At 39.9% G+C, this 22,803-nt stretch overlaps 2 protein-coding genes and 1 long non-coding RNA gene across 5 annotated transcripts; all 3 read right to left on the minus strand.

Moving 5' to 3' along the window:
• Positions 1 to 5,933: 5,933 nt before the first annotated feature.
• On the minus strand, positions 5,934 to 7,632 carry LOC146504334 (uncharacterized). Of its 2 annotated transcripts, none has more exons than XM_085130329.1 (2): positions 7,341 to 7,632; positions 5,934 to 6,593 (listed from the first exon to the last, which is right to left on the minus strand). In XM_085130329.1, the coding sequence occupies exons 1-2, from the start codon at positions 7,411 to 7,413 to the stop codon at positions 5,983 to 5,985; spliced, it is 684 nt and encodes a 227-aa protein (XP_084986455.1). In that variant the 5' UTR covers positions 7,414 to 7,632; the 3' UTR covers positions 5,934 to 5,982. The 2 variants fall into 2 exon arrangements, with proteins under 2 accessions (XP_084986455.1, XP_084986456.1); XM_085130330.1 differs by lacking the exon at positions 7,341 to 7,632 and adding an exon at positions 6,911 to 7,320 and having other exon boundaries at positions 5,939 to 6,593.
• A 4,515-nt stretch (positions 7,633 to 12,147) lies between these two features.
• Positions 12,148 to 14,669, minus strand: LOC146504335 (uncharacterized). Of its 2 annotated transcripts, XR_014868630.1 has the most exons (4): positions 14,578 to 14,669; positions 12,712 to 12,855; positions 12,418 to 12,541; positions 12,148 to 12,300 (listed from the first exon to the last, which is right to left on the minus strand). It is a non-coding gene; the product is annotated as an uncharacterized LOC146504335 (long non-coding RNA). The 2 variants fall into 2 exon arrangements; XR_014868629.1 differs by lacking the exon at positions 14,578 to 14,669 and having other exon boundaries at positions 12,712 to 13,726.
• A 2,069-nt stretch (positions 14,670 to 16,738) lies between these two features.
• LOC146504336 (uncharacterized) lies at positions 16,739 to 21,557 on the minus strand. Its single transcript, XM_085130322.1, has 6 exons — positions 20,938 to 21,557; positions 20,350 to 20,486; positions 19,887 to 20,101; positions 19,267 to 19,325; positions 19,119 to 19,184; positions 16,739 to 18,914 (listed from the first exon to the last, which is right to left on the minus strand). The coding sequence occupies exons 1-6, from the start codon at positions 21,057 to 21,059 to the stop codon at positions 18,770 to 18,772; spliced, it is 744 nt and encodes a 247-aa protein (XP_084986448.1). The 5' UTR covers positions 21,060 to 21,557; the 3' UTR covers positions 16,739 to 18,769.
• Between the last annotated feature and the right edge of the window lie 1,246 nt (positions 21,558 to 22,803).

A 22,803-nucleotide genomic window follows, 5' to 3' on the forward strand; every position in this document is an offset into this window, starting at 1 on the left:
CCTTGGAAGAGAATTTATTCTTCAGACAGATCACAGACCCCTGGTGTGGATGCACTCCAAGCAACATCAAAATGCGAGCATACTGCGCTGGTGCCTAGCCCTCCAGCCATACCAGTTCTGATGTTTCCCTCACGACACCTCTCTGCGTAACATTCTACAAAAGCAGCTGTACATGCCCACTCCATTTTTGATGTACCCTCCTATGATGATGAACCTGTTCCAATACAGACTACAAAACAGAGCGAGGCATCTAAGCTTGAAAGGAGAGTGGATGAGGTTGCAAAGCAAGTAGACAAACTGAGCCAAAGGTCCAAGAATCCTCCTCCTGACAGTGAGCTTAGTGCAGCGTTAAAACAGAGACAAGAAGAAACTGTTAAACTTCAAAATAAGAAAAATGAGTTGCCTAAGCTACTGAGAGCTCGCTCAGAACTAAAAGTGTTAAAGAAAATAACAGTGATGGCAAAGATTACTTAATGGCAAGAAATGGCAGTGCCAGGAGACCTGTTAAGGTTCCCTCTATGTCAAAAGTGTGATTCTCCTTTAGATGTGGTGAAGAAGCCTATTGCTGCTCGATGTCCAAATGAACCTAACTAGAAAAATGCTGAGTTATTATATTATATTATATATAATTAAAATGTTAATTCATTTAAAACCAACTCATTCATTTTTAGGAAAAATTAATTATTATTTTTTTCCATGTTTACTGTGATGCACTGCATGATGAATTTATTTCATCCGTCAACCTCACCCATCAGAGTTAGGGGGCGGGGCTAACAATGAAACGGTTAAAACGCTGCTTTAGTCCAGAGTCGATTCCTTTAGATGGCATCTCTCAGTACCAAGTAAAGAGATCGTACATGCATACTTGCTAGTTCTTATTTGGCACGTTCGCTCACGAGTCCAGACTTCTGAAGATGAGAGGACACAGCTGACAGGGAGACGGCAGCATCACCTGCCCTTCACTGTGTACTTAAACAACTACCACAGACCTTCCACGGCACAGGAAAGACTGAGTGGACCGACAGTAACAAGTATTAACAACAGAGTTGGCCATCAGATTTCTTGCAGTGATGTAATAAATGATTTTCCCTCTAAAAAAGCTGGAAAACAAAAATGTTAAGAGGAGGATGGAGTATTGAGGAAAAACAAAAGTCAAATGTTTGGATTCCAATCATTCATTTTCAAATGTAATTCTTCCTGTTTTTACCAAAGAGTTTACACAGTTTTACAGTTTTCAGAACAAATTCTTCTACTTAATTATTCAACTGATTTACAAATCATGTTCCCTTATTGCACCTACCTCTATGAATTTACAGTACTGAAGCATTTCTCTGATATTTTTTGTATTTTATTTAGTAGTTAGAACTTAAAACATATGAACTAGGTACTGTTTTATTTAAGGGATTTTTTCCTTGTTGTTGCACATTGTTCTTACAGTTTATTTAAAACTAGAAATAATAAAGCAGTTGACGTGTTTCAGGCTGTGACTTTTAGTATCTGTTGGTACTTCATCACTTTGAATAAGTGTAAGTCAACACCAGGCCGCACTTTCAGTCTTTCCATTAAACAAATAAACAACAATCCATTATTTTCACCGTTAAACAATAAAATATGCTTCTTGACTCCTTGATGCAGGTGCCCACCTACGACCTGGTTTATTAATACTAAGCTAAAGAGGAAAGCAACTCACTGTAGTTCTCACAGCTCAGGACAAGCAGACACCTGATGTTGAGTGACTGAATGGAACTAAAACAAGAATTCATAATTATGTTTGTCTGCCATGAACACGTGATGATAAAACTCTGCATATGCAGTCAGGAGACTGATGACCTGTGAAATGAGCTGTTAGAAATGTGCAGATATGTGTAAACATTGATCAGCATTTAACATCCTGGATGGAGCAAAACTTCTGACCTGCATGTATGAGAACCTTTAATCACATCATCTTTGTAGTGAAATAGCTGATGACTCATTAAACGTTTCCATGTAATTTATCCACAGTGAAAAATATTCACTTTGCTGGATCTGAAAATCACGTGTTCATTTCATTAGACACTAGCAATACTATTAAACTGGACCTTATCATTATCATATAGCACTAAATGTGAAACTGAGTCATATCATAACAATCTATATATGTAATATGTGTTTGCCTGAATCTTCCAGCACAAACAGAAAGAGGAGCTGTTGTCTGAGTATCAATGCAAATAGACACCAGAAATCGTTCAGTAAAGACAAATTTAATAAATGAAAGCTGGTGAGAGGGCCTATGATGTTTCTCTTTGGATCCTCCTTCCATCCATTTCTTCAGCTTAACCAATTCAAGATTGGAGCCATCCCAGCTGTTATGGGGCCAGAGGCGGGGGTACAACCTGGACAGGTCAGTCTAACACAGAGAAACAGACAACCACTCACACTCACATTCAACCTAACTGCATCTCTGTGGACTGTGGGATGAAGCTGGAGTACCTGGAGGGAACCACAAAGGCCCGAGGACTGTCTTGCTCTCAGGTGACGGCCGTTCACGCTGCTCTGAACACTCTCAGTTGTCTTTGCATCATCCTGTTGTTTGTCTCCCAGTGTCGTTACTGCTCCTCTCCTTTCAAAGACAAACACCAAATAACACCAAATGAGAGTGAATCACTTCAGAACAACGGGAACACTCCTGGTTATTGTGAGCAAATGTCATAACAAGATGAATATATTTACCATTTTACTGGGGGAAAATCTTCTGTGTGGAGTTTCTTCTCATCTTCGCTCTTTTTCCTGACATTTAGAAACAAGAGGCAGAAAAGAAAGAATAAAAGTTAAAACCTCAAAGATTTTTTAATATTTGGGATATTTTAGAAACAACCTTAAACACTATTTACTACTTACCACTTTGTTCATTCTTGCTGACGTTCACTCTCCTCATCTTCTCTCTAAAGGACAAATGACAGTAAAGAGGGAATCATTTTAGTAACTTTATCAACCAGGTAAGCAGAATTTTAGATCTTTATCAATATTATGATTAAAAGCAGAGGGAAAACTTATCTTTTTACGAGAAAGGGTTCAATCCGTCCTGTCTTAGGTCTTAATGTCACCTTGTCTCCTCTCTGTTTTCTCTGAAAAACAAAAGACAAATGGGAAGAAAAAAATTAGTAAATGATTTCAGCAACTAGAGGAAGTGTTCACTGAGGAGGAGCTGTCATAATAATATAAAATCAATATATACTTATCTTTTTTTTTAATGAGAGTTTACAGAGCACGCTGGCTTCGCTCCTCCCTCCGCTCCTCTCTGAAAGTTAACTGGATAAAGGATAATAACAATTAATAACATCATCAAAACAGACAAAGCTGAAAGAATTGCTGATCAGAGTTGTGACAGAGTCGCAGGTTAGATGGATGTATACTTATCTTTCACAATGAGAGCGTTTGCATAGACGTCTCTTCAGGTCTTTTTATTGTTTTCTCTCTGCAGAGGAAAGTGATGAGACTGATGAGGAAATACCAAATACAAAGACTGACAAAGGGAACTGAAAAAGTCAAACCAAAACCTATACTGGGGAAAAACTATAGGAAACAGAACTACTGAGGCAATGAAACACGAGGGGACCGCGACTAACACTAGGGAGGGACAAAGGGAGACTGACACAATATTTACACACAGGAGGCTGATTATGGGAACTAAGGACACATAGAAACACAGCTGAACCGAATAACAAATGAACAACAAGTCGAAACAAACTCTAATGACAGTTCAACAAGTTTCTAAACACAACAAATAACTTTCAGGATGTTTCAACAATGTGTAAAATGAGTTCTTATCTTTTTTTGTGAGAGGGCCTTCAATGTTTCTCTTTGGATCCTCCTTCCATCCATTTCTTCTGCTTAACCAATTCAAGATTGGAGCTATCCCAGCTGTTATGGGGCCAGAGGTGGGAGTACAACCTGGACAGGTCAGTCTAACACAGAGAAACAGACAACCACTCACACTCACATTCAACCTAACTGCATCTCTGTGGACTGTGGGATGAAGCTGGAGTACCTGGAGGGAACCACAAAGGCCCGAGGACTGTCTTGCTCTCAGGTGACGGCCGTTCACGCTGCTCTGAACACTCTCAGTTGTCTTTGCATCATCCTGTTGTTTGTCTCCCAGTGCCGTTACTGCTCCTCTCCTTTCAAAGACAAACACCAAATAACACCAAATGAGAGTGAATCACTTCAGAACAACGGGAACACTCCTGGTTATTGTGAGCAAATGTCATAACAAGATGAATATATTTACCATTTTACTGGGGGAAAATCTTCTGTGTGGAGTTTCTTCTCATCTTCGCTCTTTTTCCTGACATTTAGAAACAAGAGGCAGAAAAGAAAGAATAAAAGTTAAAACCTCAAAGATTTTTTAATATTTGGGATATTTTAGAAACAACCTTAAACACTATTTACTACTTACCACTTTGTTCATTCTTGCTGACGTTCACTCTCCTCATCTTCTCTCTAAAGGACAAATGACAGTAAAGAGGGAATCATTTTAGTAACTTTATCAACCAGGTAAGCAGAATTTTAGATCTTTATCAATATTATGATTAAAAGCAGAGTGAATACTTATCTTTTTACGAGAAAGGGTTCAATCCGTCCTGTCTTAGGTCTTAATGTCACCTTGTCTCCTCTCTGTTTTCTCTGAAAAACAAAAGACAAATGGGAAGAATAAAATTAGTAAATGATTTCAGCAACTAGAGGAAGTGTTCACTGAGGAGGAGCTGTCATAATAATATAAAATCAATATATACTTATCTTTTTTTAAATGAGAGTTTACAGAGCACGCTGGCTTCGCTCCTCCCTCCGCTCCTCTCTGAAAGTTAACTGGATAAAGGATAATAACAATTAATAACATCATCAAAACAGACAAAGCTGAAAGAATTGCTGATCAGAGTTGTGACAGAGTCGCAGGTTAGATGGATGTATACTTATCTTTCACAATGAGAGCGTTTGCATAGACGTCTCTTCAGGTCTTTTTATTGTTTTCTCTCTGCAGAGGAAAGTGATGAGACTGATGAGGAAATACCAAATACAAAGACTGACAAAGGGAACTGAAAAAGTCAAACCAAAACCTATACTGGGGAAAAACTATAGGAAACAGAACTACTGAGGCAATGAAACACGAGGGGACCGCGACTAACACTAGGGAGGGACAAAGGGAGACTGACACAATATTTACACACAGGAGGCTGATTATGGGAACTAAGGACACATAGAAACACAGCTGAACCGAATAACAAATGAACAACAAGTCGAAACAAACTCTAATGACAGTTCAACAAGTTTCTAAACACAACAAATAACTTTCAGGATGTTTCAACAATGTGTAAAATGAGTTCTTATCTTTTTTTGTGAGAGGGCCTTCAATGTTTCTCTTTGGATCCTCCTTCCATCCATTTCTTCTGCTTAACCAATTCAAGATTGGAGCTATCCCAGCTGTTATGGGGCCAGAGGCGGGGGTACAACCTGGACAGGTCAGTCTAACACAGAGAAACAGACAACCACTCACACTCACATTCAACCTAACTGCATCTCTCTGGACTGTGGGATGAAGCTGGAGTACCTGGAGGGAACCACAAAGGCGCGAGGACTGTCTTGCTCTCAGGTGACGGCCGTTCACGCTGCTCTGAACACTCTCAGTTGTCTTTGGATCAAATAACACCAAATGAGAGTGAATCACTTCAGAAACACAGGAACACTCATGGTTATTGTGAGCAAACGTCATAACAAGATGAATATATTTACCATTTTACTGAGGGAAAATCTTCTGTGTGGTGTTTCTTCGCAGCGTGACTCTTTTTCCTGACTTTTAGAAACAAGAGGCAGAAAAGAAAGAATAAAAGTTAAAACCTCTACGATTTTCAAATATTTTAGGACATTATTTTAGAAACAACCTTAAGCACTATTTACTACTTACCACTTTGTTCAGGCTTGCTGACGTTCGACATGCTTCACTGTATATTATAATCTCAAGCGCTTCCTTGCTGGAGTCGGGCTCCGGATGCTGCTCTCTTCCTCCGGAGCCTTCCTCTTAGCACGCTTTGCCGACATATTTAGAAAACGGCAGAGCACCGAAGTGAGAACTGTGCCGTCCGCGCTGTAGTCTGTTATTCTCCAGCGGTTCGTCATCTCAGTGTCCTCTGTTCGGTAAACAGTGGAGATGACTCTGGTGATGGGGAGGCCGTCGACAGTCAGGGTGCGGACACAGTTCCTCCGATCTGCCTTCAGCACAGCAAGATCCGCTTTCTCTGGAAGAACTGGAGTCAGGAAGCGTGGATGAGAGCTGGAGCCCGCAGGCGGCAGCATCATGCCAGCTGGTGAGTCGGTAGGAGGAGAAGGAGTGGTGTTCTCTCTTTGGCTCTGCCTCACATGGACAAATGGTGTCGTCACCTGGTCCCGGTGGAACAATCCTTTAAAAGGTATGTAAGGAAAGTCCTTGGACCCAGTCACCAGGTTATGATAAAGAGTGAGGACCATGTGGGACATGGAGTCCAGTTGGCTGCTGCTCAGTTCACGGTTCCTCAAGTTAAGGACGACCATCTGAGGTGCAGTGATTGGACTCACCAGCTCAGCTACGAGAAAGCAAAGCGTGCGTCTACGTTAATTATGTGATCACACAAATTAAAGCCTGAATTTAAATTGTCCAGACATGGCTTTACATCATCATAAGCTATTCCACACACAAACAGTAAGAAGCTCCCAGCAGAACTCATTGTTTATGAAAGCCTTCACATTTTTCACGTGGTAAAAGTTTTCATGTGGTGTAAGGCTGCATGGACTTTCACTGAGGTTTTAATACGCATTCACATTAAGGAGTAATATCGTCATATTAGTTGAACATCGATATTTTGAGAATAAAGCAGCTACATTTAGGTGAGAAACCTCACACCTCCTTATTGCAGGCACACACTGTTTCAATCCCAAACTCAGCTAGCGACTCTGTGAACTTTTAAAACTCCATTCTCCAGCTTTACACATTCACAATCTATGAAACTTTCACGTATAACTCAGCGCCAGCAGCCCAAACATGTTAACTCAAACCCTCTACATGCAAAAACGGGCCCGCGCGCTGACGTCAGCGTCCTCCAATGGCGTTTCCAGGGCGCGTGCATTCAATTGTTTTTTTTTCAGCAATTAAAAAAAAACATGGCGCCATCTTTATAGTGTACTGGCACATGTTAAAATTGATGTTAGTCAAGTATGAAACATCTCATCCTAAATGTTAACACTCATGAAGTCCTACTTCCAAACAATAAAAGACAAAAATTTAAGTTGTATTTGTTTGCTAGCACTCTGACATATTAGCCTGCTGTACTCACCATAGCGTTGATCTATCACCTCAATGAAAAGGGAGAGCAGGTGCATCTCGCGACTGAAGTTTGTAGAAGTCATTTTGCAAATCCTTCTTGAAGATTTTCAAACAGCTGTAGTTTGAAAAATCCGAGTTTTCACAGCACTAGTGGGAAAAAGCTCCTGTTTGCGCTTAAACGTGAAACCCGAATTCCAATTTTGCCTCCTGCTTTTATAACTGCACTCAAACACGTCATCATCACCATGACTCCCAGTGTCACCGAAAATCAATTTTATTTATTTAAAATAAAGTTCGTCTAATTATCATAGTTTTTAAATATATATATATATTTCTTTTTATTTTACTGTTTTATTCATCCTTTTTAAAAAATATATTGCCAAACTTTGTCGTTTTAATTCTTTAAAAAATCATTAATTCACCAGTTTACAAAAATGAAGATCGATATCTGAAATTTAAATTAATAAATAAATAATTACAATTGATAATGGACTTTTAGCATTAAAGAATAGTTTTTCAATGCGCTTTAAATGTTATCAGAGCCGATGTTGTGCCAAAAAGTGATCGCAGTCCAAAAAGTGATTTACGGTATTTAAACGTTTGTTTGTGTCATGACATGTGTGAACGGTTGATGTTTAAGGTGCAGTTCATGTGGAAGCCAGAGAAGGGTGGTGTTGTGCGCATAATACAAAGTGATGGCGAAACCTAAAAGACGGTGTCATTTCTGCTCCCTGAAGCAATCTCATAACAGTTTCAATCTATTTCAAGCCAGTTAGCACATTTCTGTTATGAAGTGCAATAATTTTTTGGCAGTAAACTTTTAAATCCTTTTATTATGAATATCACATTCTCAGATTTTCAAGAGAGACCAGACCAATAGGGCAGCAGAAATCACAAAAATAAATAAATAAATAACAGTTTTATAAAGATTAAAATAGTAAAAAAAAAAAAGAAAAAAGACTGGATTGATTATGATGTATAACACAGAATATGTACAATAACAGAGTTATAAACACATCTAGAAAACACGTGATACTTTTATTTCATCTATAACCTCTGTGCAAATTTTGTTGACTGCAAAGTGTTTATGAATATGTTTTTAAAAGCTGGTTATCTGACTGTCAGTTAATAGCAATTAAAAAGAAAGCTGATTTTTATTATTCCTAAATGGAAAAAGTCCATTATGAATTTTTGTTATGAATTTTATTTATCAATCCACCTCCTCACTGCTCTTTCCCGGTGCAGCAGCCAGAGCTGGATCAAGCAGCCAGATGGCTTCTGGAGGAAGACTAACTGCAACAAAGGGTCTCTGGGAGGCTGCTCAGGCACAGCAGCTGAAAAATCAAAGATGAAATAAAAACTGGACCTGATCATGGTGCTGGATGAGACAGAAAGGCAAGATGATAAACCAGTGTATGAATTAGTAACACTGATTATGATGATCATGTTTAGGTGGAAACTAGCGAGCTAACTTCCTGCTAACCTCTAACTCAGTTAATTTGAATAAACTCTGTTTTCATGGATGCCTGGATGTTAAACTTAATTGTTAAACCTGGTAAAGCAGCAATGCTGATCATTTTATTAAAGATGAAAGAAGTTAGACCCTTTTTAGCTCTCAGTGATCCCTCAGTGTTCGTTTGACTTTGGGACCTGAAACATGGCAGCTTTTCACTTACACATTTTTGAACCACTCATTCATAGAAATAGTTTCCAGTCAAAGATCTGGACAGATCCACCAAGTTCACAGTAGTTTTACAATTTTCTGCAGTGCAGAAAAAAAAAAAACTGAAAACATCACACCTCTGAAGTAACACATTGTGATTCATGTACAAACAACACACAATTATTGTAGCTTCTTCAAAGCCTCCTTATATTCAACACTTGGGTAGGTGGTGTTATACATGCCCTCACAGCACCGGCACGTCAATCATCCTATTTTCACCTTGTCACCCTCATTAAGCTGCTCTCTTTCCTCTGATTAATCGTTAGTGCTGATTGGCTACAGAAGGCCCACCGCATGCATGGGGGATACCGTGGGCCAGGGCTGTGGCATCTAATGTCTGGTTGTCAGTGTCCTGTGGAAAAACAAGTGATTGTCCTAAAATCAGATGTCCCAGCAGATTGATCTAGTTTGCATGCTGGCAAAATTGTCCACTCTCAAAATCCCAATCACCCTGTTGCAAGTCTATTACAAGACCAATACACCAAGACAAACAGCCATTTATGCTTTTTACACAGGCAGCCAATTTAACCAGGGAACTTGGCACAGATATATATTTTTTCTATCCTCTGTTAAATACTCTGTTAAATAATTCTTGTAGAATTATTTAACTAGAAGAATTGTTGTACCACACATTAAAGTTTCAAATCAGTGAAAAAGCAATACTAGTTTAGGGAGCACAGCAGTTGCAGCCATTTGAAGGTTTTTTGTTTTATTTTGTTTTCTCCGGCAAGGTCATCTGTCAGAGGAGCAAGAGGCAATGTTTTGGTAAGTACTGACACAGAGGTAAGTGACTCAAAGGTAAGAGGTAAGTGAAGCAAAGGTGAAACACAGCAACTGATTTTCTTACTTGTTTAGCAGGACGGTGAAAGAGAGAACTGTGCTGAGAATGATCCAAGAGGCTGATTGTTTGTGACCTTTTGCAAGGTTTTTAAGATGAGCAGAGAGGCAGGAAGGGCAATGGGCTGGAAGGAGTGGGTTTGTTGTATTGGAAACATGAAACATCGGGTGGATGTGAAGGAATGAAGTTAGCTTGAGTTTTTACTAGAGAAGGGCAGATGTTGTATAGTCGATTTTATGAGGTCCTAACCCGCCAGCTCCGTTGTACGTGATGCTGAATGGATGGCATGGTGAGGTTGGCTTAGAATCTAAGATGGACTGGAAGAGTGGTGGTTGGTGGTTGGTGGCTGGTGCGATCGTGGCTCAAGAGTTGCAGTTCGTCTTGTAATCGGAAGGTTGCTGGTTTGAGCCCCGGCTCAGATAGTCTTGGTCATTGTGTCCTTGAGCAAGACACTTCACCCATTGCCTACTGGTGGTGGTCAGAGGGCCCGGTGGCGACAGTGTCCGGCAGCCTCGCCTCTGTCAGTGTGTCCCAGGGCAGCTGTGGCTACAATCTAGCTTGCCATCACCAGTGTGTGAATGACTGAATGTAGTGTAAAGCGCTTTGGGGTCCTTAGGGACTAAGTAAAGCGCTATACAAGTACAGGCCATTTACCATTTTACCCTAGAAATCCTTCAAAGGGAGATAGGCCTGAAGTGGAGGAGGTGAGAGAGTTAAAGTTAGGTACATAAATATTTGGACAGAGACAAAATTTTTTCTAATTTTGTTCTGTACGTTACCACAATAAATTTTAAATGAAACATCTCAGATGCAGTTGAAGTGCAGACTCTCAGCTTTATTTTAGTTTAGTGAACTAAAAGATTGCATAAATATATGAGGAACCAATGGCTTTTTAACACAAACACTTCATTTCAGGGGCTCAAAAGTATTTGGTCAAAATTAATAAAACAATGTTCTTTTCTAATACTTGGTTGAAATACCATTGCTGGCAACGACAGCCTGAAGTCTTGAACTTATAAATTTCACTAGATGCTGAGTTTCCTCCTTTTTTAATGCTCTGCCAGGCCTTTAATGCAGCGGCTTTCAGTTGCTGTTTGTTTGAGGCCATTTCTGTCCAAAGTTTAGTCTTCAGCAAGTGAAACGCATGCTCAATCAGGTTAAGATCAGGTGACTGACTTGGTAAACGGACGTTGCTTTGAAGTGCATGTCTAAGAAACTGGCTCCCTGATTCTCAGGTCCTTCTTAGATTGAAAACATCATCAGTCCTGTTGCTGTTCGGTCAAAGTTGCCTGCTGCCGTGATCCATTCCACTTTCCATGTTTTTCAGTTTAAGCCAGTCTCTTCTAGTCCTCTGTCCTGTTTAATCTTTTCTTGTGTGTTGAAAATAAACATTTTAATATTCTTATTGCTTGTCTGGGTCCAGCTTGAGCCTTGGTTATGATAAATACCATATGTCAAGGGAAAAGTTTGTACTCCTGGTGCTTCAAGGAACCTGACATGACAGAAGGTTTATCCTGTGTGGGATAAAAGGTTCAGTTGAGTGATAGCTCTTGGATAGAAGCTGTTCTTTCATCTGGCAGTGGGTGAATTCAGTAACCTGTGCCGTTTGCCTAGAGGGGGGCAGAGGGAAGAGACCAGTGGATGTCCTCCAGAGGCGGCAGAGGCTGGCCAGTGATGTCCTGAGCAGTTTTTATCACCCTCTGGAGAGTTTCTCTGTCTGCTGCTGAGCTGTTCCCAAACCAGACAGTTATACAGTACAACAGGATGCTTTATATTGAGAGTAGAAATGCTCTAATAGATTTGCAGACAGGTGGGGCTTCTTCAGTATTCTGAGGAAATAAAGTCCCTGTTGTGCCTGTTTTATAATAGGAGCACCATTCGTTGTCCATTTAACGACCTCATTGATGGCAACTCCCAGAAATATAAAGCAAGCACCCCCTCATCCTCCTCACCTCCAGATTCCAGTGGCCTGAGCGCCCCTCTCTGTCGCCTGAAATCACTGACTTCTTTTGGTTTTTTAATATTTAGGGAAAGGTTTTTATAAGAGCACCAATCAGATACTGACTTGATGTCAGATGTTTTATATTATTATTTTGTGGACATCAGATATCTGATATCAGCAGAGATGGAAAGTAAAAACCTAAAGACATTGAAGGTTAAGCAGTGATTCTTTTTTACTGTTTAAAATCAAAACTTTGTGAGTTTTTATTTCAAATAATAGCTGATGAGCTTCACCTCCATATTTTACCAGTTGGTGATGGTAATTCATCATCATTTGAATGTACTAATAACAGAGTTGCAGCAACTGAAGATACATAATTTAAACAATTATTCACCACACATTTATTTAACTCAGCTTTTTAACTAAGCATTACTCCATTACCAATTGACACTCTGTCACAGACGGTGCTGGAAAAAAAAAAGGAAACACAAAATAAAATATTCAATTAGCATCTTAATAACTGACCGACTGTAGCAACTCAGTATAACCATCACAAACTGAATGCTTATTTTTGTGTTTACTACCTTTTTGTGCACTGAGCCATGATACAGCCTTTGCAGCCAGAAGCTCCCACTCGTCCTTTGCATCCATCTTGAAACCACAAAGCCAGATCAGAGCCAGAATGGTGGCCCACACTTCACTGCTGGCCTAGTGTATAGAATCAGCAGTCATGTAGTTAAACATTAAATTAAGTGAGGCAGCATGCAGATGTTCATTAACATGAGTGTGTAATTTTGAAAATTCATTTTTGAAACCATTTTAATGAATATGTTACAAACACCCACTATTACTGTGTTATTATTTATTTAATAGCCCACCTTTTCAGGCTTTGACTTTTCCACCTCCTCGTTGGTCTCAGTGCAGCAGCAGAGCTGGATCAAGCAGCCAGCAGCCAGACGCCTTCTGGAGGGAGACTAACAGCAGCAAAGGGTCTCTGAGTCGCTTCTTAGCAGGTGGAAATTCTTCATCCGGCAGTTGTGAAGAGGAAAATTTAGAGGAAAAGAGGTAGTTACATAATAAAATGCCCTTCCTGGGTGGAATTGAAAGCAATATTTAAAATAATGTGCTGAGTTAAGTAAGAAAATAGTTCTAATGATTTGGTTCCACATGTTGCAATATATGTGTCATATTTAGAGTTGTTATTATTTCTAATTGAGCAATTAAAACAACAATATTTAACAAAAGACAGCAGCTTTGACAACCAGATATATTTCATAACTTTTTGGATATTTGATGATTTCTTTTCTCGTGGAACCAGTTCCCAGTTTGGATTTGGGAGACACACACCCTCCCTACATTTAGGATTAGGCTTAAACCTTTCCTTTTTGATAAAGCATATAGTTAGCACTGGATCAGGTGACCCTGAATCCTCCCTTAGTTATGCTACAATATGTCTAGGCTGCTGGGAGATTACCATTATGCATTGAGTATTTCTTCTTCAGTCACCCTTTTCACTCCCTATGTGTTTATACACCTCTCTGCATTGAATTATTCTTCCTCTCTGGCTCTCTTCCACAGCGTGTCTTTGTCCTGTCTTCCTCCCCTCACTCCAGACTGTCGCAGCAGATGGTGACACTTTCATGAGCCTGGGTCTGCTGGAAGTTTCTTCCTGTTAATATGGAGTTTTTCTTTCCCACTGTCACCAAAGCGCTTCCTTATATGGGGTAATATGATTATTGGGAGTTTTCTCGGGATTTTTTTGTATTATTGTACCTTACATTATAAAACACCTTGAGGCAACTGTTGTTATGATTTGGCCTTATATAAATCAAATCAAATTGAACTGAATTTAGTTATGGCATCTGACAGTGGACTCCTCTTTGTTCTGCTAGACTTAAGTGTAGTGTTCAATACTATTGATCATAACAGTACACATATTAAAGGAAGTGCACTACAGTAGTTTGAATCATATGTATCCACATGTATCTAACAGATTCTAATTTGTGATTGTAAATGATGAGTCTTCTTCACATGCACAACTTAATTACCGAATTCCACCAGGTTCTGTCCTGGGTCCAATACGTTTTGTGTAATACTTGCTTCCTTTAGGCAGATTTATTAGAAAACAATTAATACATTTTTATCACTTTGCAGATGACCCTCAGCTTTATTAACCATGAAATCAGAAGACACAAATCAACTAGTTTAACTACAGAAATGTCTTACAGATATTAAGGCCTACGTAACTTTTAATAAGTCCTAAAAAACCTAGAAACATGGTGTCTAACCAGACACTTATTTTGATGGTATTAACTTGGCTTCCAGTAAAGTGTGGGAAATTTTACCAGGATATGTCATTCAATGCACATATTAATCAAATATGTAGGACTGCCTTATTGCAATGTGTCTAACAAACAAAAACATTATGTGTATGAGTGATACTAAAAAATTAGTTCATGTATTTATTACTTCTAGGCTACACTATTGTAATTCATTATTATAGATCACTTTTAAAAATGTCTGAAAAATCCTCAGTTGATCCAGAACGTTGCAGTAAGAGTACAAACAGGAACTATGAAAGACAGAGCATATTTCTCTCATATTAGCTTCTATTCATTGTCTTCAGAATTTAATTTAAAATCCTTTCCTTCATAAAGAGTGAGGAGAACTTTCAATGAAAACGTTTCTTTATGATAAAGCTCATAAGTTTGGGCTGGAGCAGATGACGAAGTCAAAACAGATACCTTCATCCATGCTGTAGAAACAGCAAAAATCCATGAGACATCTGTCTTCTGTTTTTTCAAAGGAAACACAACAGTGAGCACACCAGATATTCTTAGTTCTATAATTCTAATCCAAATGCAAACACAATTAAAACATGTATCTTTCATTGCACACTAAATTCAGTAGCAAGGTTAACTGATGTGCAATCTCATTGCACTTGTCTGACTGGAATTGAATTATCTTAATTGCTCATGTGTAGCATGAGCAACTCATGTGACATTGTAAAAGCCAGACTAAATCTGTCTGTGTCCTCGTTCAGAAGTGCAACTCAATTAACTTGCAGTAATCCCAATACTGACTAACTACTAGAAGACAAAACCAACCCTAGGCAGTACTGAAATGTTTGAAATCATCCTATATATTTTACAACAAAATAGTTATTGGCAGATAAAACTGCTAATAGCCATTTAAAAGTAATAAATTAATGCTTGGCTTATATTTTTTTTATTGATATAAGATACAGAAGCTATTTAAGCTTTATTTTTGGAGATCTCCAACCTGTAATTAAACTATTTGAGAGAAAATCAATCTTTACACATCTTTACACAGCCTGTAACTGGGGTTTTCCTGGTGTGATAGACCCCAGCCTCTATCGATCTTGTGCTCAGAACTTGTTCCTGTGCTGCCATGATTAGTGCCTCTGAGCTGCCTTTCAGTCCAGCTTTGTCCAGCCCCTTGTAGAAGTGGCTGATCTCGATGTCAGCCACTTCCTCTATCTGCCAGTTGTTCATACTGTGCAGCGGACTGTCCTTCCATGATAGTTCCTCCTCTTGCTCCTCTTTCTTTGGTTTCTGCTGCCTGAGGTATTCACTGAGCACATGGTTGGTTTTGGCCATCTTCTTGGTGTACTCGTGGATGTTCGTTGTCTCATCCTGGACTGTGGTACTGACACTCACCAGTCCCCTGCCTCCTTCCTTCCGCTTAGCATACAGCCTCAGGGTGCTGAACTTGGGGTCGGAATTATTCATGCAGGGTCAGGAGTTTCCTGGTCTTGATGTCAGTGGCTTCTATATCCTTCTTTGGCCAACTTATTATCCCAGCAAGGTACCCGATGACCGTCAAGGCCTAGGTGTTGATAGCCTGGATCTTGTTCTTACCATTTAGTTGACTCTTCAGGACTTGACTGACCCTCTGTAGTTACTTGGTGGTTGAGGCTTTCTTAGCGGCCTCTATATGGTTGCCATTTGCCTGTGGGATTTCCAGGTATTTGCAATGTTGCATTCTCATAGTTTGATCCAATCAGTCTTCTTTACTATTTGACTACACCTCTCAAATCCAAATAACATTTCAATGTCATTACTGTATATCCTGGTGATTGGTGAATCAATGTCACGTTCACTCTTGGCATACAGCTTGATGTCATCCATGTACAGGAGGTGGCTGACGATTGCTCTGTTCCATAGTCGGTATCCATAGCCAGTCTTGTCAATGATCTCACTGAGGGGGTTCAGGCATATGCAGAACAGCAGTGGGAACAGTGCATCTCCTTGGTAGATCCCGCACTTGTGCTTTGGGCTTGAAGTTGGCCTCTACTGTTGTACACCACATCCCTATTGAGTTTCTGATGAAGGCTCTTAGGGTCCTGTTGCGCTTGTATAGATCTAGGCATTACAGGATCCAGCTGTGGGGCATCGAGTGATAGGCCTTCGTATAATCAATCCAGGCAGTGCACAGGTTGATAAGCCTAGTGTTGCAGTCTCGGGTGACTGCTCTGTCAACCAGTAGCTGGTGTTTCGCTCCTCTGGTATTCCTGTCTATTCCTTTTTGTGCCCCGCTCATGTATTGATCCATGTTCCTATTCATCTTTGCCACTATGATGCCTGACAGGAGCTTCCATGTGGTACTGAGGCAGGTTACTGGCCAGAAGTTGGATGGGACAGGTTTCTCCTGGAGGTCCTTGGGAATCAGGACTGTCTGGCCTTTGTTTAGCCATTCCGGGTGTCATTGACTAGCAGCTGGTTCATTTGTGCAGCCAGACGCACATGGAGTGCAGTCAGCTTCTTCAGCCAGCCAATTTTACACACACGTGTGTGTGTGTGTGTGTGTGTGTGTAGAAGTACTTGTACTGTGTTTGCAATGGTAAAAAACCTTGTACTCACCGAGCGAAACAGGGGAACCATAGTGTGCAGTAGGGCTGCCACGATTAGTCGACTAGTCACGATTACGTCGACTATCAAAATCGTCGACGACTGATTTAATAGTCGACGTGTCGTTTGAAGCTTTGTAAGATCCCAAAAGACGCAGAAATAAGTAGTAGGATTTAAGAGTGTAATAACGGACTGAAACAGAAGATGGCAGCACTGCATGTACAAGGATGCCAGCTGCCGTTAAACCCCGAAGAAGAAGAAGTAGCTCTGTCCCAGAATTCATAGCGCGGCCCAGCTCAGTTTCCAACACAGGGTCACAAAATAAACGTTTAACATATTTTCAGGCGAGACTGTAACTGTGTAAACCTCAAATATCTGCTCAGTTTATCAAGACACCACATATTTTCAAAAGCGCTCCGACGTTTTCGGAGACGTCTGTTACCCACCAGCTCGATAGCTAGCCGGGGGCAAGGCTCACTAGAGCCCGTGAGAACACCGGACTCCCGGCAAATCGTTTTCAAACCCACCGCTGCCTTTCGCTACTCAGGTTAAACATATATAAGTCACTTAGATAACTTAAAAATGTTATTGTTTGGCTTATTTCAGTATTTTATTTGTTCCTGAGTAAATCGGTTTGGCTAAGATTAAAGTTATAGTTTTTACACAGCTGAATAAACGTCAAGCAGACAACTGATTATCAGAAGTGTGAGATGCTCGAGAATATACTCCGGTGTCCGTTATATTTTAGATAGCAAGGAGTTTATTAAACGTCACCGAAACAATCTGCAAATTTCATTAGAATGTAATAAACTATCATCTTGTCTTTATTTTTAGTTAGCACATACCTTAAACACTTAAAGCTGTAAGCTAATGATAGTTATATAAGAGCAGATGCTTCTGGTGCAATAAGCTGTACGTTTTACATCCAATGGATGCATGATCTGATTAGTCGACTAATCGCAAAAATAATCGGTGACTAGTTGACTAATCGCAAAAATAATCGGTGACTAGTCGACTATCAAAATAATCGTTTGTGGCAGCCCTAGTGTGCAGCCACTAATAAGATAAGATAAGATTTAAAACAAAGATTTAAGCACCAAATAGGGTCAATTGAAAATGCCATTTGAAGTCTCCAAATATAGAGCTTCTCTTTTTTATGTAATATACATATAAATTCCCCACTAGATTTGAGGGCAGTCTAGCCTTCAAGCTCAGGTGCTTTACATAGTATCTTTGCTATTCCCAGGACTGCGCTCTTCTGGACAGAGAGCTCAAATAATGTTCCTGGGATCTGCTGGAGCCACTCACCTATCTTGGGGGTCACTGCACTGAGTGCTCCGATTACCACGGTTATTATACTAAGTCCTATAAATCTAACATAATAATATAATAGCTCTGTCTTTGGTCAGCAATTTCCAAGGCATCAGGTATGGACAGCTTGCTGTACTACTCAGGCATCCCTGTCTTCATCACATCTTTCTGCAGCTCTGATAGTTGGATTAGTTCCCTCCATAATGCCTTGATCTTGGCCTCTAGACTTCTGGTACATGTACTGCTCCTGGTGGCTATTCATCTTGTAGACAACCATCTCACCGATAACTGCTGCCGTGGTGTAGATCATTTAGTTGATTTCAGTGATGGTCACAATAGGCATTGTCTGCACTGCTGCATTCATATCTTCTAATAGACCCTCAGAGTGTACTTCATGTAATCTTGATAATCAGTCACTGAGGTCACGTTTCTCAGCTTATCTTTCAGCTCCTCTCTCCTTCTGTCATACTTGGGGCTTTCTACCTAATTTCTGAGCCACCGAGCATTCCTGTTATGTGTTGCATGCTTCTCCCATATGCTCTTTCAGTATTGCTCAGTCTCAAGCCTTGGTGGTGCTTTTCTCATATTGGTTCCCTGTCACTGAGATGGTTCAGTGGACAACAGCTGGTTTAATCTCTGCCTTCTATCTCTTTGGTATACCACTTCAAACGGCTGACCAAGGCTGTGAGTTGTTGCTTGGTAGTTTCCAAGGCCTCAGGCATGGACAGCTTGCTATACTTCTTAGCCACCTTTTTCATTGCACCTTTCTGCATCTCTGATTGTTGGCACCCGAACGTGAAGGATAGACCACCCCCAGGGGCGAGAGGGGAATTTTACACACACACACGTATTGCCTGTTAACCTCTGGTTCCTGGAGAGTATGGTTTTCATGCAGACCACTGCAAAGGAATAGCAGAAATATTTCATAGCAGGAAGAGGACCCCAATGCAGATATTTATTGATCTAGACTACACAAAATGATCCAAGTTATAATAATGATAGAATTAGTTTGTACAACAGTTGTTTTACCAAAAAAATTAAATTTTTTTTGCAATAGTTTAAGATTAAAATTCCGACTCATAAACAAACAGAGTGCCATTTACCTGATAACCTCTGGCTCCTGTACATTGTGCCTGCCATGGTCAGGTGTCTCGGTGTCATGCAGCACACTGCAATATGGTAAATATTGATGATGAGAGGGTGTAATGCATTTACAGTGCTACAGTCCAAAGGCAGTTGTCAAACACTTACATTGCCATTTCAGACTGCACAACTTCTCCACCAGTTGAGTCCTCATTGGCTTCTGTAATCTAAAACACCAGAGTATTAAAATATAAAAGAAATGGAACAACAAATGACAAACAAGAACAGAGGACAAGTCAAAGACAAGAACCAAAACAGCCACACCTAAAATGAATGAAAGCATAACCACAGAAGATCAGTCTTTGGGTAGGTAGAACTTAGGATAACTGAGGGGAAAATAAATAAATAAATAAATAAATAAATAAATAAAGGAAAGGTTAAGGACATTAACAAAAGACAATGAAAAAGTCAAAACCCAGGAAACTGGGATTACAAGAACAAAATGACCCTAACCCTAAAAAACTGTTAGACCACAGTTCAAGCTTGCTCTACTGCATTTCTGTTATTAACAGTGAATCAACTGACGGGGCATTATTTAAGCATAGCCATCTGGCATGGGGATCAGATGAATGTCTCAAATCCTTTGGGTAAAAGCACAGCATTTATTATTCTGAGCAGTAACATGTTAAAGATGTCTTATACAATACTAGGGTTACTGGAGCGCCACTGAGTTACAGTAATAGTGACAATTATGCCATATCAGCCACCCAAGTGGAACATTTGAATACCTTTGGACGGATATAAAGATTGGAGCGACCCAGTAGGTTTCTTGCTCTAATTTCTTGGGGCGTTTCCTCTTCAAGAGGAAGAATGAGCCGCTGTCCATTCACTTTGCATAGATCGAACTGCAAAGGTATGTCTGCAATATTGTCCCGTAGTGCCTGCCTGAATTCAGTGGCATTTAGGTTTACAGGAACGACCACCCGAGTAGCAGGAGTGGCATCTGTAATCAAATTTAAACCAAATTAGCTGGCAATGCCATTTAGAACTTTCCCTAAAAATGGAAAAGGGTAAATTGTCACATTGTAGTGTCTCAACATCAACTTATTGGTGCAAGGAAATAAAGATTACAAAGGTGCTAAAAATCTAATGCCAAATTCTACAATTTGTAAACAACTGACACCATGATGTAATTCTCTTTTTTCAAACCCATCACTCCAAATAATTAATATTAAAATAAATATTGATTACCCCTATGAGATCGGTAGTGTGTCAGTGTCGGATTCCTTAGTACTGACACCTTAAACGTTAACTGGCGATGTCTGGTTCTCCCGCCTCTTGGTCTGCGCACTGGTCCACCCCCGTGCTGTTGGTGGAAAACTCCAAAGCTAGCATTAGACCATGAGATAATTTAAGTCAAACTAATGACACAGAGACCCCCCCAAGAAAAAAAAAAGAAAAGAAAAAAAAACACCCCACACACTCAGAGTAAGGAATGAATGTTCAACACTTCGGTGTTTATTGCATGCATTTTTCGATTGTCTCGCAAATTAAATGCTCCCTGAAAATATGGGATATGCTACATTTATAAACTAAAATCTTTATGCATAAATGCACATAAGAGGGATTAAAATGACTGTCATTTGAAGTCGTCGATCTACGATAGACATTTATAATTACAGAATTTGTTGTTAAATGCTGTCGATTGAATTGTAACAGATAATTAGTAAACGAGCCATTTATTATTTAAAAATGTAAAAGTTATTTCGTTTTGCAAGAACAAAAAAGGCGCAAAGCTAAAAGCTTGCTAATAGAGTAACCACCACCAAAGCATTTCACCTTTGTAGAAGAGATGTCCCCTCTTCACTGTTATCTTGATTCAGTAGCCGGTTAAATTGGGCATTCATTCTGTCTCTGATATCATTGACTCTCCGTCGAAATGCAGCGCTCCGTTCAGACATGACTGTCCACAAGAAGTCCGCCACAGTGTTGCCAACTCCTTAGTAAGGAAAATCGCTATTGGCTGTCCTAAAAGTCGCTAGAAGTCGCCAAATGACGTCATCACCTAATTTGCATAATTTGTCATGCTAATGAAATTGTAACCTACGTTGTTGGAGAGAGAAATAACGTTGTGGAAGAGACATAAAGTGAGTAAAAAACGTCCTAAATGCAGTTAGAATTTATTTAGAACTACAAATTAAATTTATTTTAGCAATTATTGTTTTTTAATGTCACAATTCCAACCCTGCTCCTTTATCCAGACCTGGACTGGCAAAAGTGACCCGAAATTGGCGCTCTGGTGGAGTTACTTTGTGTGTGAGAGTGTGTGTTTATGAGTAGTTTTAAACCTTGTGATCCACAAAACAGCCTAACAGTAAAAGAAGAACTCATGCGCGATTCATTTGCAGTTTGGACGCACAGGTGTGAACGTCTCCTGCCCTGATAGCAGCTGGGGGAGGACTATTCTCTAAGGCAAGCCATTAGTGCCAAAAATCGCCACTTTTCTAACCCGTTTGGTTAAGAAATGGCGTAAAAACGCCGTTTAATTATTCAAAACGCCGAAAAAAACGGCGTTCTGTTCCGACAAACGGCGACCATCCGAGTGACGTAAAAAGCGGCGTTCAAAGACAGACGGAAACGCCGTTTTTTACGCCGCTCGGCAGAAAACGCCGTTTTTATGCATCTTTGAACGGCGTTTTTTTTACGGCGTTCTGTGCCAGCTGTAACGGCGTTTAAAACGGCGTTTTATTGAAATTATGCAGGGCACTCCCCATGGTTCCCTCATCCAATTACTTTCAACTCATTTCACCCAATCAAAGAAGAGGAAGTGCAGACCACACTAATGCATCACCGATTCACCTTGCTGCTAAGTGATTGCCTATTCCAGGGGTCTGCAACCTTTTACACCCAAAGAGCCACTTGGACCCGGTTTCCACGCAAAAGAAAACACTGGGAGCCGCAAATACTTTTTGAAATCTAAAATGAAGATAACACTGTATATATTGTTTTTTGTTTTTGTTTTTTTACCTTTATGTTGTGTGGACAACTAAAGTAAGTAAGTAAAGTTTATTTATTAAGCGCTTTTCACAGACAGGCAGTCACAAAGCGCTGTACACAAATATTAAAATAAACAATACAACCAATAGACATTATACACAATGTAAAAGATCAAATGTAAATAATGTAAAGAATATAAAATACGTACATCAACAAAAGGCTTGTTTGAACAGAAAAGTTTTGAACTGCTTTTTAAAAGAATCCACAGAGCAAATAAGCTGTGTTTCTTATGAAATCCATGAAGAAAATCCACAGAGAAAATTACATTTTATTTATGTAATTAACACATTTTGAACTCTTAAAGAAATATAACAAAAGGAAAGACACCCAGCTGAACTAAAATGATGCATGTAGCAAACAAAAACTGTTGTGAGCCACCACCCTTATATCGCCTTTGGGCTTTTGGAGCCTTGACCTGACTTTTAAAAAGTAATTGGAAAAAAGCACTATGCTGCTAAAAAAGGAAAAATAGATATTTGCAAAATTCTGCCTAAATATGTATTTTACCTGGTTAATGTGTGTGGCGGGGCGTGGTCTGCAGCGCTGCTGCAGGGGAGGCGGACACGCCTGAGCGGCACCCGCAATCTCGCTTCGCCACCTTAAAGTCTGTGCTCTCTCTGCTGTTGTGTTGTCGGGCTGTGAGCTGAA

The sequence above is a fragment of the Neolamprologus multifasciatus genome, chromosome 14, assembly GCF_963576455.1.
Source record: "Neolamprologus multifasciatus chromosome 14, fNeoMul1.2, whole genome shotgun sequence".
NCBI lineage: Eukaryota > Metazoa > Chordata > Actinopteri > Cichliformes > Cichlidae > Neolamprologus > Neolamprologus multifasciatus.

What these genes read in the sequence shown, in the direction of transcription:
- LOC146504334 (XM_085130329.1), bottom strand. Translation starts at nt 7,413, where the DNA reads ATGACTTCTACAAACTTCAGTCGCGAGATGCACCTGCTCTCCCTTTTC. An exon ending in GGTGATAGATCAACGCTATG is followed by an intron (nt 6,594 to 7,340) that starts GTGAGTACAGCA and finishes GCTTTCTCGTAG; the next exon opens with CTGAGCTGGTGAGTCCAATC.
- LOC146504336 (XM_085130322.1), bottom strand. Translation starts at nt 21,059, where the DNA reads ATGTCTGAACGGAGCGCTGCATTTCGACGGAGAGTCAATGATATCAGA. An exon ending in GGGACATCTCTTCTACAAAG is followed by an intron (nt 20,487 to 20,937) that starts GTGAAATGCTTT and finishes GTCTAATGCTAG; the next exon opens with CTTTGGAGTTTTCCACCAAC. An exon ending in CAGGAGCCAGAGGTTATCAG is followed by an intron (nt 18,915 to 19,118) that starts GTAAATGGCACT and finishes ATTCCTTTGCAG; the next exon opens with TGGTCTGCATGAAAACCATA.